Below are 20,958 nucleotides of genomic sequence, written 5' to 3'. Positions count from 1 at the left end.
CCACTGCATTTTCCAACACCAGTCAGTACTTTTTTTCGTTGGATGGTGGGTGAATTATCTAATTGTGTATAGACAAAGAGTGAACATATAAAATAATTTATGTGGAAAGAAATTAATTATGTATTATTTTTTGGGTCAGATAGCATTAGTGAGTAAATTATTTTCATGTTGGTTGGTGAGGATAGAACTTTATATTTACAGATTTGAGCAACAGTGAAGGAAGTAATGGAGCACAGAGTTGAATTGAATGTCAAAAACTCATTACTTATAATTTATTATACATTTGATGTGGTGGATGAGAAGAATTCCATCGATGATTAAATGTTTAAAAAATTAGACAAATAAATTTGAAGTGTGATTGAATACTTTTTCATGTTCAGTAAGAAGTAAGATAAGATTATCCTTTTTAAAATATTTTGTGTTGGCATATTGTGATTTGGGGATGGCAGTAATTATTTGAGCAGTAAAATGGCAGATTGGAAGCAGCAGTAAGCTGGATGGGGAAAAGTGAAGCTCCATTTGTATCCCATGATCACTAAGCAACCTGGTTCAAAGTTGAATGGCATTCTTTACAGTCTCAAACTTTCAATGAAATTGGTCATCTGGATTTATTTCTCTACATTAGCATTGACTCGATACAGGTCATAATGTAGAGGGGGAGGCCTGGTTGAATAGCTCAGCACTGAACTGCTTTGAAAATGTTTTTTTTTAATTTCGAGTACCCAATTCATTTTACCAATTAAGGGGCAATTTAGCGTGGCCAATCCACCTACCCTGAACATCTTTGGGTTGAGGGGACGAAACCCACGCAAACACTGGGAAATGTGCAAACTCCACATGGACAGTGACCCAGAGCCGGGATCGAACCTGGGACCTCGGCACCATGAGGCTGTAGTGCTACCCACTGCGCCACCGTGCTGCCCCATACTTTGAAAATGTTGACGAATTTGTGCTAATCAAATGAAGCAGTCTCGAAGTGTATGCAAATGTAGGATTTTTAACATACATTGGAAATGTGGACTTTCTCTGCACCTTTCCCTGTTTACAGTATTTCAAACTCTCAACTTTCTGCAATGTCAGTACCAAACTCAAACAATAGTTTGATGTGACAAAGGCAGTTGGATTTTATTTTCCCATGTTTGTTTTTCTAAAACAGCTAGCTGAATCACAGTCATTTTTGGTTACTTCCTTGATGGGTCAGTATGCTTCAATTAGCATTTCAACTTACATTTCCACTGTGTGCTCAGTGCCAGACTCATTTCCAATGTGTGCTCAGTACCAAACTCAGGCCAGGTAGGTTAGCCAGAAATTATAACTCTTCCTTAGCCTTAATGTTGCTCATATTTGTGCCATCTCTAAGGCCGCCTATTTCAACCATTGCAACATCACCTTGACCCAGCTTTGCCCCGTTTCGTCTCACCTGCTGCTGAGACCCTCTTTGAATAATCCTCCAATGGATTATTCTGTCTGGCATCTCTGAACTTGAGGTTATCCAAAGCTTTGCTGTCCATGTCTTAACTCACAAGTCCCATTCCCCTATGCTCACTAGCCGAATTGGCTCTCAGTTAAACAATATCTTGATTTTATAACTCTCATGCTTGTTTTCAAATCCCTCCTTGACCTTCCCCTCCCTATCACTATAATCTCCTCCAACCCTACAAATTTAGCAATGTCTACACCTTTCTAATTTTGGCCTCTTGTGCACTCCCAATCGTAATAATTCCGCCATTCGTGGCTGTGTTTTTAGGTACTTAGGTCCCAAGCTCTGGAATTCCCTCCCTACACCCCTATCCCTCGCTTACCTCCTTGAAGACATTTTTTAAAACTTGGTCACTCTTTGACGAAGTTTGCAGTTACCTGACCTAATATTTCCTTGTGTAACTCGGTGTTATACTTTGTTTTCTAATGCTCCTATGAAGTGCCTTGGGACATTTCAATATGTTAAAGGTGCTATATAAATGTAAGCTTTTGTTATAACGCATAATTCTACCAACCTCCTTGCTGTATGCAGGTTTGTCAATTTCATCAATATGAGCGACTGCAACTATATCTGTCCCCGCTGATGGCATTGGTTTTTGATTATCCTGACAAGATGCTTCCCCACTCAGCAAGCTTTTTCTCATTGACCATTAAACTGTTGCCCACTTTATTCTCTAATAATTCGTACTGAAGACTTGTGCTGCAGAACTTGCTGTGCCCCAAGCCAAGTTGTTCCAATACAGTACTTAGTCCAATCCAGTCAATACTGCCCATCAGTCTACTCTCGATCCTCGTTAAAGTTGTGGAAGGAGTCAACAACAGTGCTATCAAGCAGTATTTGCTTTGCAAAAAGCTACTCTGTTTGAATTACGTCAGGGTCGCTCAGTTCCTGAACTCATTACAGCCTTGGTTCAAACATGGACAAAGAGCTGAATTCCGGAAGTGAGGTCAGAATGACTACCCTTAACGTCATGTCAGCAATTGACTAGTGTGACAGCAAGGATGCCTAGAGAAACTGGAGCAAATGGGAATCAGGGAAGACTCTCCACTAGTTGGAGTCATATCTATCACTGCAGGAGTTACTCCGGGTAGTTTCTATAGTTATAGCTCTTGGGGCTAAAACGATCAAGGAATATGGGGGAAAGATGGGATCAGGGTATTGGATTTGATGATCAGCCATGACCATAATGAATGGCGGAACAGGCTCGTAGGGCTGAATAGTCTATTCCTGCTTCTAATTTCTGTGTATGTTTCGAGTGTCCTAGGCACAACCATCTTCAGCTGCTTCATTAGTCATCTTCCTTCTATCAGAAGGTCAGAAGTTGGGATATTCTCTGATGACTGCACAATGTTCAGCATCATCTGTGGCTCCGCAGATACTGAAGCAGTCCATGACTAAATGCAATAAAATCTGGATAATATTCAGGCTTCGGCTGACATGTGGCAAATAACATTCATGCCACGCAAGTCAAGTGCTAGGAAATGACGTTCTTCCTCAAAAGAGAATCTAACTATCCCCATTGATATTCAATGGCACTACCATTAATGAATCCCCCACTGTTAACATGGGGGTTATCGTTGACCAGAAACAAAACTTGACGAGCTATAAATACTGTGGCTACAAGAGCAGGTCAGAGACAGATATCTTGCAATGGACTCCCCCAATGTCCGCCATCTGCAAGGCACCAGTCAGGAGGGTTATGGACTACTCTCCTCTTGCCTGGTTGAGTGCAGATTCAACAACACTCCTGGAGCTCAACACCATCCAGGACACCGCATCCTGCTTGATTGGCACCTCATCTATAAATGTTCATTCCCTCCACCGCTGATAAATATTGGCAGCAGTGTGTCTTATCTACAAGGTGCGCTACAAGAGCTCACCAAGGCCCCTTAGACTGCACCTTCAAACACACAACAGCTGCCATCTAGGAGGACAAGGGCAGCCAGAACCATGGGAACACCCCACCTGGACGTTCCCCTCCACGCCACTCACCATCCTGACTTGGAAATAGATTGCCGTTGTTTCACTGTTGCTGGGTTAAAATTTGTGAATTCCCTCCCGAACAGCACTGTGGGTGTACCTACACCACATAGACTTTAGCGGTTCAAGAAGGCAGCTCACCACCACCTTCCGAAGGGAAATTGGGAATGAGTAATAAATGCTGGTCTGGCTGGTGCACCCAAATCCTTTGAATGAATTACACACCATCACTTTTAAAGCTGCAGCTGTCTTCCTGACAAGTGCTTGTGCCCTCCCGTTGTATTAATTGATGTATTATCTGAATGTGCTGAAACCATTCAAATCAGTTATATATAGAAAGCTATTAAAGGATTGTAAGTGAGCTAACGTACCGTCTGGTTTAATATGAGGTAACATTCAACAGTTTAATAATGTTTTAATTCTGATGTCTTGCGTCATTTTATTTCAGCATTTTGATGAATTTTGTACCCATTTCCACTTTTCCCAACATGCATTTACTGGAGTGGTAACTACTACCACTACATTATGCATAGGATGTGTGGGTGCACTTAGGTTAACCAAAAATTAACATTGAACATCAGAATAAATGAATTAACTTTCTTTGACCATCAAAATGAGTAGATTACGATAGGGAATATCATTTTTTATCGTTTCCTTTGCAATATATTTTAAATTATTGTACTTTGGCACTCCAAGGTATCTGCATCCAGAAGTGACATTGCCAGTATTGCTGATGTACGATGACATAGTATCACAATGGAAAATGGACATGCAGAACAATTGTTTTGGAAGTTTAAAGCTCAGGTTTTGAAAGTTTAAACAGACCTAAGCCACAAACTCGGGGCTATTATAATGAAAAGATTGTTGGTAGCTTTAAGTATTCACAGGTTAAAAGCACTAGATTTCAGGAATGGATAGGAAAATTCCCTGCCTGTATGTTGATCATTGTGTGCTAACCATGTATTGATAGTACTTGCTTCCTGGCCAATAATGCTAACTTTTCATACGCATGCTTTCTAAGACACTAACCATATTCTGACTTCGAGTGCAGAATGCTCTTGCATTTTCTTTGCTTAATTTTGCAACTAATAGATAATAGTTTGGCCATTTACCTTACTTGCTGAAAACTTGTGTTTTGTTCCTTGAATAATGCTGAAGTTTTCAAATCTACATGAAGGAAAATATATGTACAAACCAATAATTGTTTTAAATCTCCATTATGGGACTGAGAAGCAAAAATTAAACAGTTTATTCAAAAATCTTGTACATCTGTGTTAACCACTGTCTGGTCCCCTTTTTATAAGCTGGAGCCACCTTTGGCAAGTTCAAATGCCTGGCAACAGCTACAGAAGTTGAACCAGGATCTACAAGCTGAGCTGGAAGTTCAACAGCAGAAACAGGAGGGGGTCAATGCACAAGCTCAGAGCCTAAAAAAAAGCTATCAGGATGCCAAGGAGCTCTTGAGACAGCAAGAGACAAAAATGCAAAACCTCCAAGCCAAACTGGACATTTCTTTATCGGAGGTAACCATTAATGAGCAATCTTTATCCAAAACCCAAAGTGATATGCACCTTGAGCGTCAAAAGTATAAAGAGCAAGCGGATGAGTATGAGAGAAAACTAAGTATGTTTAGCAACAAGTTACGAGAGAGTGAAGAGAAGCTTAGAGAAGTCGAAGGACTACTTCTTGAAAAGACACAAGCTTTTAGGGATTTGGAAAGACAAATTGCTCTTCAGGACGACTATCAGCGAGAAGTGAAGCAGCTGCAAGAGCATCTGGAAGAAGCTAGCAATCGGTTGAGGAACAGTGAACAAGGGGTTATTCTGAATGAAGAGCGTTTTCAGAAACAGTATGAGAGCCTGAAAGAGAAATATGAAAAAGAAAAGAAGATCCTGTCACACAATGTAGAAGAAGCTGAAGAGAAGGTTAAAGAATATGAAGATCGCCTGCAAACTCTTGAAGCTCAGTTAGAGAGAGCTCAGAAAGAAAAACTAGCCATCGCTTTCAAAAGCAGTGAAATGGTGAGGCAAATGGAGGAACATGTTGAGATGAGCGAGAGGTCAGTGAAGGGACTGACCCATGACATAGACATCTTGTCAGCTGAGAACGAACAATTAAATCAACGTTATCAGGAAATAGTTAATCAGTTAACAGAAGCTGATCGAGAAGTTGAAGGGCTGAAGTTAGAATTGATGAAGGATCGAGAGGGATATCAAGATCTGAATGAAGATTTTGAAAAAGCTATTCAGGAGGTTAATAGACTAAAAAATGAAGTGGACGGAACTAATTTTAAGATGGTGTCAGCAAAGGAATCCTATGAGCAAGAACTTGAAAAGAAAAATGAGGACTTCAATGAGGCTTTAATCAAGCTGGAAGCTTTGGGTACCAGCTTAGAGGAGACCGAGAAGAAACTTCAGCTTAAGGAGGCTACACTTAAAGGCCTTGGATGGCAGGTGCCGACAGACATCGATATGCTTATAGAGAAAAAAGAAGAACTTCAAATCAAATTGGAAGATGCTGAAGCCAGATTAGCTGAACAGGAGATAAAGCTGCAGGCAACTAAAAATGATTATAAAGAACTTCTTTCCCAAAACAGCAAACCCCAATCAGATCTGGAAATTTCAGGAGCAAGCAATGAACATGCAGCAAGAAAAAAACTGCCAAGTTGTTCAGCAGTTGAAAATATTCTTCATTCTGCAACAAGTTGGTCTGAACCAGAGGGCCAGAGCTCAGTGAATTCTGTTGCACAGCTTTCTGAAGAATTACTGGCAAGGCTTCAACTTTTGGACAGCCAATTAACAGCACTGACTGGTTCAGTAGCACAAACATGTGCAGAAAATTGGTTTTCAGGACTGCCGTCCTCTGTGAATATTGAACGTTCATGTGGCACAACAGCAGCAGATAGTTACTTTACAGATCTGAAGAAATGCCTGGCAATTGTGTGCACACTTGAAACTAAACTATTGATAGCAGAGCAAAACATTAAAGGGGAAACTGTTTGTCCTTTAGTAACATCTGCAAGCCAGCCATGTGTTGCCAAAAGTCATGCAGGATTATTAGAGCCTGGAGTTCATTTAAAGGAGGAGGGAAAAGTAAACCAACCATTAAGCTGTTCACTCTCTGAGCAGCTTGCCAGTTCAAATATCGAACTTAAGATACTAGTGCAGGCTACCAACTCTGAATTCCAAGTACTGCAAGCTAAATTGCTTCAGTTGCACCATGTTTTAGAAGGTATACAGCAGAAAACTGGTCAACTTGCTCAAGGATGGGACGTGGAACAACATAAACAAATATCTGAATTAGTACACGCACTAGGAAGTTCAGTACAATACTTGCAACATATGGAAGACTATCTAGCTCGAAAAAATAAAGCATTTTTTGGTGAAGAATCTTTAGTGAAAGACTCTTTAACAGAAGAGGAAAAGCTAAAACATTTAGTTCACAAATTGGCACTTGAAGCAGCAGCACTTAACAATATTGCTGATGCTTTGCAGAAATCTGACTCTGGTGTAAAAATTACTTTAGATGAAATTAGAAAACACAGTGAAAGTATTATCATACCTTTGGTTTCATTGGAAGAAGTCAATACTCAAATAGGACATTCTGTTCTCAACAAGTTATTAATTGAAGGAGAATTTTGGGCAAATTTCCCTATGAGTAATAATAGCAACACTCCAGATGTCAAAGAGCAATTGAATGAGCCCATGAAAAGTTATCTGAATATGATGGCAAACAGTACTTTAATAAAAGGTGAAATAATGTTCTGGGCCCATAATATTTTGGAAGTTTCAGAAGAAAAAATGCAACAATTGAAAGCCCAATATATGAAAATGCATCACAGAAACCAAAACCGTGAACAGATGCTCAGGAACATTATAGCTGCTTATGGTACTTGCAGGTTAGGTGGTCTGATCGAGGAAATTGGTACTGAACTGAATAATGATGATGAGGGTGAATCACTGCTCTTATGTTCTCAATCCCTCCAACTACCATCAACATCTGTTTCTGCTGAACTTCATATTAGGACAGAGTTAGCACAGCAAATTAGGAAAAATGCTGGTGTGTTGAAGAAAATGTCACACTCCATTCAGTCCTGTGCAGATGATGATCTGGGCCTCTTAGCCAGAAGGCTTGTTCACAGCATGAATTGTATACCTGCATTAAACAAACATAGAAATGCAAAAGACGTTTGGCCCTTCCTGCTTCAGGATGCAATAGTGCAAGCTGAATTATCATATGTAATCTCCAAGATTCAGTTGAAACATGACCTCACACAACATGGGGATATACAGCTGAGACTGGAGGCTCTTGAGATGGAGCACTCAAACACCATTGCCTTATTGCAGAACAAGCATGCAGCTGAGCTGAAAAATCAAAAGCAAGAGCAGGATTTAGAGTTAAAGAAATTAAAAGGGGAGATTGTGGAATTTAAACAATTGGAAATTTCACGAGCAGGCATTGGTGCCAGAACAACTCATATTCAAATTGAGGGAGAGCCAATTGACTCACTGGACAAAGCTATTGAACTGCAGGACATGGCTGCAAGGCATAAGAAAGAGCTGCGGGAAGTGCGGGAAGCATATGAAGCAGAGGTGGAGAAATTAAAACGGGAGATAGCAAGGGCAGGAGAGACATTGAGAATGAAAACTGAAGAAAATGTGAAGGAAATAGATTCATTGACTGTCTGCATGGAAAACTTGAAGGAAAAGCATGTTGAGGAGCTGAGGAGACAAGGGGGAGAATTTAAAACTGAGAAGAGTGAGCTAGAGCAAAGGTGTACTCGGGTAAAGGAAGAGCTCACACAAGAAATTGAAGCTTTAAAAGAATGTAGAGATCCTAAAGAATTGGACATTGTAAGTGATCTTCAGAGGTCCACTGATCAATACAGAAAAACAGCAAGTGAGCCACATTCTGTGGCCTTGCTGAGAAATCGCATACAAGAACTGGAGTCCCAGATAGATGCCATGAAAAATAAGACTGAAGTTGGCCCGACAGCTCTGCGGGAGAAATATGAAAAGGACTTGGAGAATCTCAAGGTGTCCATGTGTTTAATAATACTGATTAGTGAATGCATGTTGGCTTGTAGCATTACACCTTGCTGCCAGCAGTTAGCTTATGTTCGTGTTCTGTTTTGTCGCTGAACCCGCATGGCAGATAGAATTGCATGATGTACTGTTGAACTGGGCAAAATCTCACCGAGTAATCTTTGCAAATTCTCGGGGAGTGGTAGAAAGAAACCAATATTGTAGGTGTAATATTTGCTGACCAATAAGAAACTAGTTGTGTTACAATTCACATTTTAAATAATTGTAAAAGCTATCCCTGACCTTGAATCCAACTGGTGAACAGCCTGAAAGCATTTGAATTGTACCTGAAATTTGCCCAGTTCTTCTCTTTGTGTATATCTTTTGAGTTTTATTGTGTGCTCTTAAGCAATCCTTTCAAATACAGCCGAACCCATTTTTCTGTTATTCAACTTCATTATGTTTAGTTGAGTTACCAGACAAATAAATGTACACTGTAATTGAAGAAACAGGATATGTTCAAGTTAATCCATTATTGCGATTTATCCTGAGTATCTCCTGAGATCAAAAGATTAGTGTACATTTTTTTACCAACATAATGAAAAATTATAGCTTACTGCTCTTATATGCCCTGAGCATTAATTTATTCATTACATACAAACTACTTTGATCGTCCCAATCGAAATTTTGTACTTTATTAGGTTTAGCAAAATGGAAAAACCTTTACAAATTCTTACAAAGACACTCAATTTAAGAAAATTTTCCCAAAAAAATCTTTTAAAAATTCTTATTTTAAGAGGGCACATTTACTTTTTAGTACCCATATTTTGTTTTACTCTGTTTCATTTGAATTGTTGCATTTTGTTAAATATTTTAGATTTATGATTGCTTTCAGAGCAGTGGGTTCAATTGCATTTGATTAAAAACATCTCTTCATAGCAGTCTAGCGTGCTTAGTAATGCAAATTAGTGGCTTTGTTACCCTTTGCTGTTTGTCTTGATGCTATGCCACTAATATATGAATCTCCTTTTTTCTTTCTTTCTCTTTCAGCTGGCTACATATCTCTAACGCACCTTTGAGGCACTAATAAACTAGCAACTTATTTGCTTATCAAGAAAGGCTGCAAAAATCCTGAAATTCATTGTATATTCTACATAGAGAAAAGTTGCATTTTGCTCTATTCAAAAATCTTAAATTTTGTCCTTTGGGTGGTTAAGATAACATTTCCCTTTTCTCTTGCGGCTTGAGTTCAAATCCAACTAGGGGACATAAATGAGCATCTTCTCTCTATACTGGTGTTAAATGTTGTATTAATCAAAAAGGACCCCAGATCAAATCTTGAGCGCGTGCTGAGTAAGATGAGGGGTTCTGCAGTTAGCTTGGTTAGAGAGGAGGGGTTATCCATGGTTTTCACTAATGATAGCCAACAGTTGACCCCTGCTATAGCAGCATTTGGATGATTGAATCGGCATGTTGTGATGAAGACTGGCTCCTTGACTGAAGTAGTGGAGGGTGGCTAGTGTTAGTGGACCATTGTGCCACTGAATAGTTAGCAGCTTGCGAGGCACAGAAGTGGGTGAATAAAGTTCAGAGAATGCAAAATCTGTAATTATTATACTCTGATAGTAAATGATCTCACAGTTAGGGATCCTCTCGGAAGGAGCGATCACAATATGGTGGAATTTAAAATACAGATGGAGGGTGAGAAGGTAAAATCAAACACTAGTGTTTTGTGCTTAAACAAAGGAGATTACAATGGGATGAGAGATGAGCTAGCTAAGGTAGACTGGGAGCAAAGACTTTATGGTGAAACAGTTGAGGAACAGTGGAGAACCTTCCAAGTGATTTTTCACAGTGCTCAGCAAAGGTTTATACCAACAAAAAGGAAGGACGGTAGAAAGGGGGAAAATCGACCGTGGATATCTAAGGAAACAAGGGAGGGTATCAAATTGAAGGAAAAAGCATACAAAGTGGCAAAGATTAATGGGAGACTAGAGGACTGGGAAATCTTTACGGGGCAACAGAAAGCTACTAAAAAAGCAATAAAGAAGAGTAAAATAGATTATGAGAGTAAACTTGCTCAGAATATAAAAACAGATAGTAACGGTTTCTACAAATATATATAAAACAAAAAAGAGTGGCTAAGGTAAATATTTATCCTTTAGAGGATGAGAAGAGAGATTTAATAATGGGAGATGAAGAAATGGCTGAGGAACTGAACAGGTTTTTTGGGTCGGTCTCCACAGTGGAAGACACAAATAACATGCCAGTGACTGATGGAAATGAGGCTATGACAGGTGAGGACCTTGAGATGATTGTTATCACTAAGGAGGTAGTGATGCGCAAGCTAATGGGGCTAAAGATAGACAAGTCTCCTTGCCCTGATGGAATGCATCCCAGAGTGCTAAAAGAGATGGCTAGGGAAATTGCAAATGCACTAGTAATAATTTACCAAAATTCACTAGACTCTGGGCTGGTCCCAGCAGAATGGAAATTAGCACATGTGACTGTTTAAAAAAGGAGGTAGGCAGAAAGCGAGTAATTATACACCAGTTAGCTTAACTTCGGTAGTAGGGAAGATGCTGGAATCTATCATCAAGGAAGAAATAGCGAGGCATCTGGATGGAAATTGTACCATTGGGCAGACGCAGCATGGGTTCATAAAGGGCAGGTCGTGCCTAACTAATTTAGTGGATTTTTTGAGACCATTACCAGTGCGGTAGATAACGGTGAGCCAATGGATGTGGTATATCTGGATTTCCAGAAATCTTTTGACAAGGTGCCACACAAAAGGTTGCTGCATAAGATAAAGATGCATGGCATTAAGGGTAAAGTAGTAGCATGGATAGAGGATTGGTTAATTAATAGAAAGCAAAGAGTAGGGATTAATGGATGTTTCTCTGGTTGGCAATCAGTAGCTAGTGGTGTCCCTCAGGGATCAGTGTTCGGCCCACAATTGTTCACAGTTTACATAGATGATTTGGAGTTGGGGAACAAGGGCAATGTGTCCATGTTTGCAGACGACACTAAGATGAGTGGTAAAGCAAAAAGTGCAGAGGATACCGGAAGTCTGCAGAGGGATTTGGACAGGCTAAGTGAATGGGCTAGAGTCTGGCAGATGGAATACAATGTTGACAAATGTGAGGTTATCCATTTTGGTAGGAATAACAGCAAAAGGGATTATTATTTAAATGATAAAATATTAAAACATGCTGCTGTGCAGAGAGACCTGGGTGTGCTAGTGCATGAGTTTCAAAAAGTTGGTTTACAGGTGATTAAGAAGGCAAATGGAGTTTTGACCTTCATTGCTAGAGGGATGGAGTTTAAAACTAGGGAGGTTATGCTGCAATAAGGTGGTAGTGAGGCCACACCTGGAGTTGGAGTATTGTGTTCAGTTTTGGTCTCCTTACCTGTGAAAGGGCATACTGGCGCTGGAGGGTGTGCAGAGGAGATTCACTAGGTTAATCCCAGAGTTGAGGGGGTTGGATTACGAGGAGAGGTTGAGAAGACTGGGACTGTGCTCGTTGGAATTTAGAAGGATGCGGGGGGGGCGGGGGATCTTATAGAAACATAAAATTATCAAGGGGATAGATGCGGCAGGTTGTTTCTACTGGCGGGTGAAAGCAGAACTCGGGGGCATAGCCTCAAAATAAGGGGAAGTAGATTTAGGACTGAGTTTAGGAGGAACTTCTTCACCCAAAGGGTTGTGAATCTATGGAATTCCTTGCCCAGTGAAACAGTAGAGGTTCCTTCATTAAATGTTTTAAGATAAGGATAGATGGTTTTTTGAAGAATAAAGGGTTATGGTGTTCGGGCCGGAAAGTGGAGCTGAGTCCACAAAAGATCAGCCATGATCTCATTGAATGGCGGAGCAGGCTCGAGGGGCCAGATGGCCTACTCCTGCTCCTAGTTCTTATGTTCTTATATTTTAAGTGTACATTAGGTTCTATTTTGAGATTGTTATTTAGTCGTTCTGACTTTTTCAAAGCAAACCAAAGTAGAACATATGAATCATTATAAAAGAAAGGTATAAATCACGTTTACCTGCATAAAAAAAGAAAAACCCAAGCACCGGAGATCTGAGAAACCGAAAATGCTAGAATTGCACAACAGTTAAAAGAAAAAATGTTCAGCATTTCTGGTATGACCCTTTATTGGAATTGATGATAGTGCTGAATCCTGATAAATGGTTCAGAGTTTTGGGCAACTTATCTTTCTCTTTTTAGATGTTAATCTATGTGCTGTGCATTTCCAGCATTTTCTGTTTATATTTTATATCTCTTGAATTTTTGATATTTTCGCCCATAGGATGCTTCGAGTAGTTTTACTATAATAGATTGGGGGGTAATAATAGGAGGCATAGTCTAAAAAGTAGGTCTATATCATTCAGGAGAGATTTTAGGAAGAACCTCTTCACTCAAAAGGTTTGGAACTCTGTCTCACAAACAACAGTTGAAGCTAGATCAGTTAATTTTAAATCTGATATGGATAGATTTTTGTTGAGCAAAGAGATTAAGGGATGTGGCCAACAGATCAGCCATGATCTCATTGAATGGCAGAATAGGCTCAAGGGACTGAATGGCCTACTTTGGTTCTTATGTTTACATCACACATTCCCATTTCAGCTTCGGGTTCACTCACTGATCATTCCAGGAAGGTCACTGCATGCTCCTGACATTGGTTTTGCTATTAATGCATCCTGTTAAATTTCCAACACACACTACAATGTTGATATAAAAATTAAAACCAGTACAAGATGATCTCCAAACAATACCTGTTGCTTATAGTAGAAGGACAAATCCAGGAAAAGTTGTTTTGATTAAAGTACACCCCCATTGTACATTGGGGTATTGATCAATTTTCGTGTCTAAAAATGTCAAACCTTTCACTTTGCAAAGTTGGTGACTCTACTGACATGAAGCATCATGCAGTGACTACACTGAGGTAACTTTCTGACTTTGAACCAGCTGAAGAATTGATTTGGAATACATTTGTTGGTTGGGTGGGCAACAAATTTCCACACATCAACTTTCCATAGTCAGTCAATACCCAGGCTGTTCAAAAGACATTGGGCTGGTTTCTCTGCCATCGGGGTGCTCCATTTTGCCGACAGCCCGGGGATTTCCTGACGGCGTGTGGCTGCATCACAAACGGAACATCCCGCTGGCGTGCTGAACCAAAAATCTGGCGTGGCGGGACAGAGAATTCAGCCCATGGATCAGTTGTGATGAATCTGCTTTAGGATTCAGAGAACTCCTACCCTCGCAGGCTGTTCCTTTGTGACTCTAAGAGTCGAGTCCTCCTCATCTCTCTGGGATGAAAGCATTGCTGGTTTCTAAATAGTGAATAATCACCTTTTTTTAAATGCCAAAGTACTTTGAATGAATAGAACACCCAACCCTTCCAAAAATTATGCATCCCTGTTTAATAAAGTTGTGTTGCCTTCTGATGAATGTTTGTAGTTCTTGGCTTTGCAGCTTCACAGCAGTGACATGTCTCACAGGAAGAGGAAATAATGTGCCTTGCGACCCTGAGGGTGAAATTTTGAATATAAAAATTCCATTGCAGTTTGTCCATAGCACTCTAGAATGGTATGTTATGTGACAGTTCAAAAATAATTAAACCCAATTTTGTACGGCAACGGAAATTATCCAGTGTACCAAGTACGATATGCGATAGCAAAGTAGGGCACATGTTTGCAGCCATAATTTAAATTTCACTTAGTCGATTCAACCTAACACGAGAGCAAAAATATGTTCTAATGTCCCCTGGCAAAGAAGGGGGGAGAGAAAGTGGGAGGGGGGACTTGCTTTCCATTCTATCCCAGGGAAATGTGGACATTAAAATAAAGATCAAAATTAGTAAATTGAACAATCATGTTAGCTTGTTACAGAATGAATTTGCAGCAACCATTTTTCCATCTGACATTTTGCACATGATAGGGTTGCTGCTCACATTCTGCTAGATGTATTTGCAAAGCAGTCACCTAGAGGGAAAAAATTAACTTGGGGTGATTTTCACTTGGAGTATGGTGTATTCAATAATTCTCTGTAGTTTCCTGTCATCTTTAGTTATCTTATTGTAGCTCAGTTTCACTAAATACAATCTTTGCAACTGCTGATGTTCTTGAAGTAGGAATAAGCTACCAATACAAAATCAAGAAACTATGATTATTTTTTTATTGGTTCATGAGACCTGCGTGTCGCTAACCGGGCCAGCATTTATTGCCCTTGAACTGAGTAGCTTGTTAGTCTACTACAGAGGGCATTTTTAGAGTCACATGTAGGCCAGACCAGATAAGGGCAGCCGATTACAAGATGATCAGAGGAATAGATAGGGTGGACAGTGAGAGCCTTTTTCCTCGGACGGTGATGTCTAGCACGAGGGGACATAGCTTTAAATTGAGGGGAGATAAATATAGGACAGATGTCAGAGGTAGGTTCTTTACTCAGAGAGTAGTAAGGGCGTGGAATGCCCTGCCTGCAACAGTAGTGGACTCGCCAACACTAAGGGCATTCAAATGGTCATTGGATAGAAATATGGATGATAAGTGTAGATGGGCTTTAGAGTGGTTTCACAAGTCGGTGCAACATCGAGGACCGAAGGACCTGTACTGCACTGTAATGTTCTATGTTCTATTACCTTCCCTAAAGGATGTTAGTGAACCAAATAGGTTTTTACAACAATCGGCAATGGTTTCATGAGACTGTTAATTCCAGATATAGATTTCAACATCTGTAGTGGTGGGATTCAAACGCTTGTCCCCAACGCATTACCCTGGGTCTCTAGATTATTAGTCCAGTGACAATACCACTATGCCACTGCCTCCTCTAAATATAGAAAGCTGTGGAGAATAAAGTTAATTAGAAAGATTTTATGAGTAGTTAATTTAATATTTTTTCAACCAGATATTCTGAACAGATGCCATATATTACCAGGGAAGGTACATATTTGACCCTATTTACACCGCTGACTTTCTGGTCATCTGCATGGTTCTGTGAGGAAATCCTTTGCAAAATCCATCTCATCACATTCTGGGAAATATCACTAATAAGCTCCGGGTGACACAATACTTCATTGGAGCCAGTATCTGCCTGTCCTCTCATTCATAGGAACCCTAGTCACTTTTAATCTGGAAAGCTAGTGGTTTACTTTGACCTCTCTTTTTATGTATATTTGGATACTTTTCTGAATTTTGTGATTTGCACAGAGTACGTGTTGTTGAATCCTAAATTTTACTTTGGTTCATACACTTGTTTTTACTTCATTTAACGCACAAGATGGTGACTTGATTTCATCTGAAATGTGCAGAAAGTGTGGGGGGATGGCTATTTTGTGCACTTTCTAGTAGCAAACTATCCAACATAAGGAAATAACTAACTGTTCATTCTGTTAGCTGCTGTGTGATGCAGGGGAGCTTAATTTAAAAATGAAGCCTTAAGTTTCTTTATGGCCTAATAGGTCAATTCGATGTAGCACAGAACCACATCCAGTGGAACCAGGAGCAGCAATTAGGGTATTCTAATTGATACCTAAATAACTAGGCTTGGAAAGAGATAATAAGCTTAGGGTTCCACCTCCAAATAGCTGTCAAGTGACACCCGCTTAAAATTCTATGATAAGGCATGTGTCAAGCTTTTCCTAATGCCCCCCACAATTGCAGAGTTTGCAAACGTTCATTAATTGCACTCACATTAGGAATAGGAAGGTACGACTAAAGTGGCCAGCCCTTGTAAATTCATACCATAGATATGGTCTGCTCTTTTACATAAGGGAGAAGATAAAGGGAAGAAAATAAAAACCAAGCAGTGATGAAAGCTTTAAAGTCGAGGCAAAAACAAACAGTTAGACCAACAGCATGCCACTGAAGGAGCATACAGTTTTGATATAAACTGAACTGCATTTTGCAGTTGGCTTATTTGTAAGTAAGTGTACTATATCTGCACAATAAATACTACTGAATCATGACTGTTGTATTCAAACAATAGACCTTGAATGACTTGTCTACAATGATATTGATTCAAGTGGAATTCTATCCAATATGCATCCAGTTTTTATCGCTTTTATAGGACCAGTCAGTGATAGTTTTCTTTAGCAGACTTGTCTCTATGGAAACCTGGATTTAAAATTTTTGACCTCAAGCTATTTGTGCCTGTCAGAGAATACAATGGTTTGACCCATCTCCTCCTCAGCTGGATTTGAACCCAGGCCCCAGCAACGAAAGGGTGAATTTTAAATACAATAGGGGGAAATGGTGCAAAGGTGTGGCAACTTTGTAAACACATTCGTTTTGAATGTATTTGGGATGTTGCTTGTAACTACTGGAGCAGTTCTTCCCCTGGTATTATCTAGTCCACTTGCTGTGCTGTGTTCTTTTTAAAGTAATAATTCTGTTTGTTACTTCCAGTTACAATAATCAGGTTGAATAAGAAAAAGTAACTAAATACAAAACTGTTTTCCAGACAGCAGAAACTTGAATTCCAATGAATTTTGGCCAGGAGAAAAGTCAACTTCTAAATCACAACTACCAATACAGTTTAAGAATTTTTAAAATTTCTCCCCTTGATGTTTTAGGCTACATGTGAACGTGGGTTTTCTGCTATGGAAGAATCCCATCAGAAGGTAATAGAAGAACTACACCGACAGCATCAACGAGAGTTGGAGAACCTGCAGGAAGACAAAGAGCGGCTGTTAGCTGAAGAGACAGCTGCTACCATCTCTGGTACGTGAGAAATGGATGAGAATAGAATGTACAGTCGATGGTTTTAATGATTAAAATTGGTAGGTAAACCTTCTAAAATATTCAAAATCCTACCTCGGGTGCATTCACGTGGCCATGTCTATTCTATCACTGCTATGCAAGATATTCTCCACGCATGGGCACAGAATGTTTTCTGCCAATTACAATCTCCATCACTTAGAACGAACACAGTTATTAATAAAAGCAAAATACTGGGAATGGTAGAGATCTGAAATAACAATAGAAAATTCTGGGGAAACTCAACCAGTCTGGCTGCATCAGTAGAGAGAGAAACAAAGTTAACAAGTCCAATATAAGTCCTCATATTAAAGTGACATTGATATTAACATGATTTTCTTGCTATAAGTGGATGGTAAGACTATATATTTGCTATTGGTTATTACAACAAGTAGGACGGGATTCTCCGCTCCCGGGACTAAGTGCCCGAGGCCGTCGTGAACGCCGTCGCATTTCACGACGGCACGACCTATTCTGGCCCCCACAGGGGGCCAGCAGGGCGCTGGAGTGGTTCACGTCGCTCCAGCCTACTTACGCGGCGCCAAATGGGCGCCACACCAACCCGCCCATGCGCAGTTGGGGCAGCTCATTCCTGAGCATGCGCAGTTGGGCCGCACCATCCTGCGCATGCGCGGGGAATTTCTTACGCGCGCCGACCCCTCACCAATATGGCGCCGGGGTTTTGGGGCCGGCTGCAGAAGGAGATAGGTCCGGGGGGGGGAAAGGCCGGCCTGCCGTTCGGTGGGCCCCGATCACGGGCCAGACCCCTCGGAGGCGCCCCTCCCCCAGTGAAGGAGCTCCCCTACCCCCCCCCCCCCCCCCCAGCGTTCTCGCCAGCAGCGACCAGGGGTGAACGGCACCAGCGGGACTGTCATTTTTTTCACCGGCCGCTTGCACCATCCGGGTCGGAGAACCACTGCTCGCCGTTTGCAGCGATTCTCTGAGCGGCCCGGTGCGATTATCGCACCGCTGGTTTCGGGAGGGTGGGAGAATCGCGTGCGGGTGTCGGGGCGGCGTGGCGTTAATCGCAAGGCGCCCCGGCGATTCTCCCACCCGGCGTTGGGGGGGAGAATACCGCCCCTAATCTTTGGTAGTTGAAGAGATGCACTGAGTGTAATTTTTATTTTAAAAAGGAAGGAGATTGCAAAATAATGGTGATGACATTTCTTTCACGAATGGCCCAGTGACCACTGACAAACCATCTGAGGATGCCGCCAGAGAGCTTTGAAGTATGTCAAGGCTTAATGTGTTATAAACAATGTCTTTGTAATCAACATCAGTGGAAATGGTTAGTGCTATTTGCCCCATCTAAGCAGTTGCCCATGATGGTTGTGGATGGTGTGAGGGGTGAGAAGTGTCAGCTTACGTTGTGTTCATGTCTTGAGAATGGGGCTTGATCCACAGTCTTCTTGCTTTGAGCAGCAAGTGCTACCACCGAAGCCAAACTGGCTAAGGCACATTGCATTAACAATACCATCAGATGGAGGAGCGTGCAGACAACAAAATGGCTACATTGATGATAGAAGATGTTATTCTAGTCCGGACACTTTTTAATGGCAACTGTTGAAATTGTTTGTTTTCATTTATACATTTATCACACCTGATGACAAAAATTATTAATTGAAGCTACATTGTGTACCATTCTTTCGCAAATTATGAAATTAATTGACTCATTTCCTAATGCATAAATTTTCTAAACAGATGCTGAAAATTTGATCTATATTTTCAATGTATGAAAATTGGAATCTAAGTTCTTGCAAACCCCTCCCCTGGCTGGTTATACTGCCTGGAATTTGTAAACTCGCTTATAATAAATTGTGCCCATTCAAATGCGAGTGAGAGGGACAAGTTGTAGTTGTGATGGATTTCATAGTATAATTGCCAAACATCTGCATTGCACAGATTTCTACATCTATGCTTTCTAATTATTACTGAACTAAAAGTCTTAATAAAGCTAATGGGTTGAATCTTCCAAGGAGTGGCATTCACCATTGGAAGCCACTCCTTTTTACTTGCCCTACTCTGGAACTCCACATTTCTCACCTGAGCCACTTGAGAAATGTGAGAGGCCAAGCCACGTCTCCTTTTTGTGACAGTGGCATTGCCACTGGACTAATTAACCAGAGACCCACAGTAATGGTTACCCAGGTTCAAATCCTGCCACTGCAGATGGTGAAATTTTCCCATCTTTTGGAAAGGAAATCTACTGTCCTTACCTGGTCTGGCCTACATGTGACTCCAGACTGATAACAATGTGGTTGACTCTTAACCCACTCAAGGGCAAATAGGGATGGGCAATAAATGCTGGCAAAGTCTGCACTGCCCACATCCTATGAACAAATAAAAAGCAATCTTTGTTTAAAATCCACTTTGGCAAGCTAGGGCAAGAAATAAGTGTATTAAGTGGTTGAGGGGATAAGCTTGGTTGCGGGGCGGGGGGCTGTGAGGGCGATGGTAAGCAAGGTTCATTGGGGAGTTACCCAGGAGTTATAACTTTTTTATCCTTCTAACTTCTCATGGATAACTTTCTGCTAAGTGAGTCAGAACTATCCAAAATCTGACTTTAAATCTGTTTCAGAAGGTTCCAGATGCAGAGTAATTGCCTAACAGTATTTGAAACATCTCGGCAATTTCCATGTAGTCTGTTAATGGGACATCCGCGGAACTCCTCGCACATTTTCCGGGGTACAACCATCCAGAGACCAAAAGATCTGGGCCAGTGTTTGAGATTGAGTGTAAATGCAGTCACCTTGTAGAATGTGGTTGGGGAAATACGTGAGCTCTAATTTTTGTAGTTGAGTTGGCCTGAGCATAGGTTTAGCTGTGCTGACAACTTAGGAAAATGCTGCACTAAATGTTCAGGCTCTTTAAAATTTTAGTAGACTACAGGCACACAAAGGCTTGCTCAGGGAGCTTTGAATGTACAACTTCTAGCTAGGGAGCATAAAATCTAGTTGTAGCACAACTTTAAAGGGAAAGTTGTGATTATGTCAAAAGTTAGTTAATTATTCACAATTCTACAGGAGAGGTATGTGGGCACTTTTGTAGTTGAAAGTTTAGATGTCCTGCTGCACCAAAGAAGGGTAGCACTACTTTGAACTAAAATCCACCTCTGACAAAAGTACACGTGGCAGCTGCATGGAGCAATATCTCGAAGTTGATGCAGTCATCCAAATCTCTTGCACCTAACTTCAAAGGAAAAGGTTGTTTGATCTCTGAAAAAGGTCATGTTAACTCTTTATTTCGCTAAAATTTATTGTGGGCCTCAACATACATGGTACATCTAAGTATCTGCCGACCCCTTTTTGTTTTGAAGCACTGTGCACAGCTATTGTGTCTTTGAATGTATTTTTCATTGTTCCAGAGGTACACAGCACACTTTAGATGTAGGTGGAGGTGATAGTGGCTAAGGTGCATTATGGAGTTAGAACCATGGATGCAAAGGATGATAATCATCTGCTGCTAACAGGTATCCATCCAATGATCTATCTCCTTCAAATAATGCACCGTACACTTTCATATAATTAAGGAAGTTTCTTGATGGCCAATGACCTGTTTGTTTTACGATGCCACCTGAACTTAATTAAATGCGGACCTTTCTCTTTCTTCATGAAAGCCTTTTGAATTATACATAGGCGCCATTTATAATACTCATCCCTCTGGGGAACCTCACTACCAAAACTGTGTCCTGGGTGTTTTATGCCACCTTTCCATGG

General features: G+C 40.7%; 1 protein-coding gene across 2 annotated transcripts in view; it reads left to right on the top strand.

Moving 5' to 3' along the window:
- Positions 1-20,958, top strand: part of LOC140395378 (uncharacterized) — a 663,783-nt gene that overhangs the window by 590,455 nt on the left and 52,370 nt on the right. For both annotated transcript variants that reach the window (XM_072483065.1, XM_072483066.1), the window contains exons 16-17: positions 4,765-8,496; positions 17,059-17,206. In XM_072483065.1, the coding sequence (XP_072339166.1) occupies positions 4,765-8,496; positions 17,059-17,206 (3,880 nt within the window). The remainder of the gene's footprint in view (positions 1-4,764; positions 8,497-17,058; positions 17,207-20,958) is intronic.

This window comes from Scyliorhinus torazame, chromosome 18 (assembly GCF_047496885.1).
Source record: "Scyliorhinus torazame isolate Kashiwa2021f chromosome 18, sScyTor2.1, whole genome shotgun sequence".
NCBI lineage: Eukaryota > Metazoa > Chordata > Chondrichthyes > Carcharhiniformes > Scyliorhinidae > Scyliorhinus > Scyliorhinus torazame.
The sequence above is the reverse complement of the archived record's forward strand: the minus strand, read 5'-3'. Positions and strand labels throughout refer to the sequence as shown.